Source organism: Asparagus officinalis, unplaced genomic scaffold (genome assembly GCF_001876935.1).
Source record: "Asparagus officinalis unplaced genomic scaffold, Aspof.V1 AsparagusV1_Un374, whole genome shotgun sequence".
Taxonomy (NCBI): Eukaryota; Viridiplantae; Streptophyta; class Magnoliopsida; order Asparagales; family Asparagaceae; genus Asparagus; species Asparagus officinalis.
In genome coordinates this window covers 46,551-51,895 of record NW_017972639.1, presented here as the reverse complement: position 1 = coordinate 51,895, position 5,345 = coordinate 46,551, and the positions used below count along the sequence as shown (strand labels likewise).

Here is a 5,345-nt window from a genome sequence, read left to right as displayed (position 1 = left end):
TGATCGGTGAGATTTGTAACTCTACTTGTATTATCTGATTTCTAATAGTAAAAACTCTCCCCTCCTTGCCCCGTGGACGTAGGCAACTTGCCGAACCACGTAAATCGTTTGTTCTTGTTGTGGTTGTGTTTTGCTTATTGGTTGTGGTTTATCTTGAGTTATTGTTCGTGTTGCACAAGAAGCTTCCGCCGCGCACAACAAGTTGGTTATTGTAACGGATAGGTGATTACTGTAGATACATTAACTTTCCATCAGTTTTCCCTCAAACACCAAAAGCTATTTAGAGGAGGAGATTTATTTGAATCCACATGGCCAGTAGGGAAAACACTCTGCTGGGATAAAAAGAAAGACTGGTACTAATTAATTAAGAGTTCATACTTAGAATGGATTACTGAATAATACCATGAACATACATTTATCAAATCAATGCGAAATAGCACTTTATAAGGTCATAATTAATGTAAGCAATACAAAATAGAACCCATAATAATGACACGAAGCGACGGCATCACTTATGATGCAGGCAATATCCAGATGGGTGTAAGTCCCGAGGGCTGAAGACGAGGGCAAGGCATATGAACTGAAATGCATCCTTCCTCCAGGTCGAAACAATACACACGCTTATCATTAGTTTCTACATAATATATGCAATCTCCCTTGACGCCAAGTTCACTCGCAGACCACGACGCTGAAGAATCATCCCATCCTAATAGGATCACCCTCCCGCCAATACTGTAAACTGTATCCCATGCTTGTCTCGACGAGTCTCTCTTCTTGACCGAAATATGCGTGGTTTTATTTGATTTGTATGCCCTTTTATAGCGTTCAACTGAATACATCTCGCCGCATGATTCAACCAGGTATGATATTGTTGCAGAAGTCCCAACCGGCCAATGAAAATTCAATGGTTCCAATATATTTATTCGAGGGTTTGGGGAGCAATCAATTGTTGCAAAGTTAACTTGCATGGTAAGACCATAGAACTTTCCATCGCAAGCTGCAACATTTGAAAGATTGTGATCTCCAAGGTTGTACTTGTAAAAGGTCCATTTTGTATCTCCATCTTGACAAAAGAAGAGTAATTTTTTGTCCATATCAGCACATAATACCGTGCAATTTTCTTCTGTTGGAGACGAGGATAAGACGCACACAAGATTGGTGATAGGACCAGCTTCCAGATGCAGGGAAGGTAGGTTTTTCTTCGACATAGTGAGAGGGTCGAATAAGTAACAGTATTTATCGTGTGGGTGAACAATTAGCATCCATCCCTGAGGAGTTGGAAAACACATGACATTTTGCATCTGTTCAATATTCCGAATATAGCATCCTTTAGAAAGATTGAAGAAGGTTTGATATCTTTGCTTCTTCATTTCATAAAAGAAGATGAGGCATGGGCTAGATTGAGTTTTAATTGACAGTGATTCATCTGGTTTCTTTTCTTCTTCCATATCTGCACAAGTTCTTGAAACTTATTATACCAGGATAGTCTGGAGCTTCTGAGAATCGCTATAAGGAAAACATATAACATGGAGTCGCACGCATAAACATAGTTAAAAACTTAATCTCAATTTAAATCATAAATCAGTAGTAGACATGTACATGTCGAATGTGAAGAAGTAGACTTCTAAATCTTTTATAATGAACGTTAGGGTTCTAAACCATTAATCAAGGACTCGTATAAATGACAGCCGATTATAGTTATCTTCATGCAAGAACTTACAGAAATTTAGCATTCAACGTACCGAAATAAACAAACCAAAGTTTTTTTTTCTTTCGTAATTTTTTGTTTGGATGTGCTTAATTGCATGTCCTTGATAAACTTTACTTAACTATGAGATCTTTTTTAATTTATAGGTTATTATGATTTGATTAGGGATTACTAAATATTAAATGAGAATTCTTAATTTGGTGTAGCTAAGATTAGGTGCTCGCATGTCATCTTCTGATAGGATAGAATGACACATGATAAAAAAAATTTAAGTGACACATATCATGTATTTAGATGACATGTATCAATTTTTTGCGTATCTATGAAATTTACCAATTTCTTTTTATATATAAAAGTGGATCTATTTATTTTTATTTAATTTGTTAGGCAACAAGATAGTCTTTTAACATCTATATGTAAAGCTACTAAGAGCCAGTTTGGTATTGTTAGAACTTATAATAAGTTAGCCAAAAAAGTTGGAGAATCCCAACTTAATATTTTACTATTTAAAAGTTAAAAATAAATAAATAAATATGTTTGTATTAAACATGATCTGGACATTTTATAAGTAAAAGCTACTCATAAATAAAATTAAGTATGTTGCCAAAACAACCTCTAAAAAGCACTTAATTTGGTGCCGTTTCAAATTAGACTAGAGCTTTTGTGAAATGACACGAGTTTTGTCAAATTAGAATAGTCGAGGAGATTGTTTCTAAAACATCCAAACTTAAGGAAGACTTTGTGAAATTTAGCATTATTTAACTGATGCTAGGCATCTCACGGAATCTCTATCATGGAAAGATGGTAAGAAATATTTTTAAGATTAAAAAAAAGTACTTGTTTTAAAAATACGCGAGAAAGAATTACGTATTAAGTGACATACTTCAAGCTACGTTCAGGAAGAACAATATATGTGTACCTGGGTGTAAGTTTTGTAACAGAGAGCTTGGTTAATACGACAACTTGATTATGATTGTGAGCAGCACGAACATCACAGGATCGGAGGCGAAAATATAATTTAATTTTTTTAGAATAAATCTCCTATACGCACATATATATAGGGCTACATGGACAAATTATGGGAATAGTCCCTATTCCTATCGGAACCCTCGGATTCACTAATTTTCCTATCGGAACTCCTCGGAGGAGTAGGACTATTAAAAAAAAAACTGATTTCCTAAGTTTTGTAGGATAACAAACGAGGTTGCACCGTTGCGGCCTTCGTCGTAAAAATATGTAACAAGGTAATGCTCACGCGGACTAAATAGATGTGGCCGAGTAAATAAATGTGACCTATTAGCATACCCAATTCCAAAAAGCCCATAGCTTGTCAATTAGGTAACACAGAGGCCGCCCGGCCCAAGGAATCAAAGGGAGCGTAGCTGGCCAGGAGGGTGGATGGCAGGTTGCCAGGGATCGGGGCGAAAGTTACCCAGGGAATGAAGACACGTGTTTAGTTGGTTACGTGGAGTTGTACAGCTTGTTTGGATTTGCGAGGGGTAGTTATTGAGAATATAGAATAAGTTAAGTTAAGATAAGGTAAGAAAACATGTAAAAGTTATTTGGGAAATTAGTAAGGGGCTGTTTGGTTGTTGTTGGTAAAATTGTATATTTATGACACAACTTAGAAAGTTGTTGACCATCTCATCAATTTTACTTTTATATTTTTTTTTTTTTTTATTCCATTGGAATCATAAATTGCTTGTTTAGTTTGTAAATGTAACTTTAACTGTCTGTTTAGAAAGTGTAAAAAGTGATCCCAACTCAAATGATTATATTGGTTAGAATTATTTTTTATTATTTTTTCTAACTTCAATGTCAGCTTTTTCTTAAAATCATATCTTTCTTTTTTTAATGAAATCACTTTATAAGTCACATCAGCATATGAAATCACTTTACACTATTTTCACAACTACAAACAAACAATTGAAAGTCATGAAAGCTGACATTGAGACCCACTTTTTACATTTTCCATCCTTTTACATGGTAAAAACATACAACCAAACAGCCCCTAAACGGCAGGGACGGATCCAGGATTTTAGTTCTAGGGGGGCCGCGTACAAATGATAGATAAAAAATTTTCTTAATGTAATTTTATTCACAAGAGATATACTACAACCCACATAAAACGAGTAGAATAGCCAACATCAATATCTCCAAAATATTTCAAAAGAAAAAGATAAATATTATATAGAAAATAGTCAAATAAGCATCATCTATTTTTTTATAACTAAAATTTCTCTAACTAAAAGGAATTCGACGTTCCTTAAAATTTTTAAAGCCTTCAATGATAGCATCAATGCTCAGACTTTTAGCAATTTCTCTTTCAATAAACACCATTAATGGCTCAGACTTTTAGCAATTTCTCTTTCAATAAACACCATTAATGTGTCGGAGAGGAAAGCATCCTCCATTTTGCTTCGAAGTCTAGTCTTGACGATATTCATAGCTGAGAATGATCGTTTTGCAGTAGCGGTAGAAACTGGAATAGTAAGCACAAGTACGATCACTCTAGAAATTAGGTCGTATGTAGCAGATTTATTAGTCTTTACCAACCATTGACCCAACTTAGAAATGGTTGAAAGAGTTTTGAAGTCTGGCCCTTTGACTACATTATGCTCATAATGTTTCAGTTGCATCTTCAAACTCTCTTTTTCTTCACTTGTAAAATCTTGTGCATAAAACTTGCCAACCAATTTGCATATATCTTGTATTCTCAAAGCCTCAGATGCATTTTGAGGATTTAAGGCAGAACTAAGCATGAGCAATTTTGTCGCATCTTCACTAAAATGCACATTAATTTCTTGCATTTGTGAATCGATCGTGACATAAAGAAAGTCTAATCGATAATGATGCCCAATGGTGATGTCTTGATGACCACGAGCTCATTCTGCCCATTCGCTAAATACATCTCCATGAATTTCCAATTTCAATGAAACCCCCTTTATTAATCTTGTTGCTACTCATGGTAATATATTTACTATTAATATATACATAAAAACCCTCAAATAATTAATACACAAACTAATTTTTTTCTTCAAATTAGGAATAGAGCACCCTAATTTTTCCCCTCAAAATTTTGAGGGGGCTTGAGGAATAGAACACCCTAATTTTTTCCACCATATTTTGGGGGGGCCGTGGCCCCCCTGGACTGTATGTAGATCCTCCCCTGCTAAACGGCCCAGCGACAGGAATCAAAGGGACATCAACTGTCAAGGAGGGTGAATCGTAGGCTGCCAGGGATCAGCCGACAAGGAAAATTCCCTTATGGAGTAGTGACACGTGTACAGATAGTTGAGTTGTAAAGTGAGAGTGAGAGAGTACGCGTACCCTGACGCGGGGGTAAATTTTGTATAAGCCCAATAAGTTTGAACATTTAACATTTAACTCCAAAAAATCTGGCTTAACTTTGTAAATTCCAGAAAAGTTAAGTTAAGCTTTCTTATTATAATATAATTTATATGGTTTAAATGAGGTACAATATGATATCACATTTAACTAGAGGGGTGCAATTTAGGTCATGCTTGGTTATAAGGAACAAGGTGGAAACTCCTTGGAAAGGATTTGACGACGTCAAAATGCATCAGAATGTGGCATAAAATAAGGAAAATATCAAAAGCAGTTTCCTAAATATACA

The 5,345-nt window shown here is 35.2% G+C and overlaps 1 protein-coding gene across 3 annotated transcripts; it reads right to left on the bottom strand.

Annotated features, from left to right (window-relative positions):
• Positions 1-470: 470 nt before the first annotated feature.
• On the bottom strand, positions 471-2,717 carry LOC109827695 (F-box/kelch-repeat protein At1g57790-like). Of its 3 annotated transcripts, none has more exons than XM_020394707.1 (2): positions 2,628-2,717; positions 471-1,450 (listed from the first exon to the last, which is right to left on the bottom strand). In XM_020394707.1, the coding sequence occupies exon 2, from the start codon at positions 1,446-1,448 to the stop codon at positions 513-515; it is 936 nt and encodes a 311-aa protein (XP_020250296.1). In that variant the 5' UTR covers positions 1,449-1,450; positions 2,628-2,717; the 3' UTR covers positions 471-512. The 3 variants fall into 3 exon arrangements, with proteins under 3 accessions (XP_020250296.1, XP_020250297.1, XP_020250298.1); XM_020394708.1 differs by having other exon boundaries at positions 471-1,506; positions 2,628-2,713; XM_020394709.1 differs by having other exon boundaries at positions 471-1,301; positions 2,628-2,713.
• Positions 2,718-5,345: the final 2,628 nt, after the last annotated feature.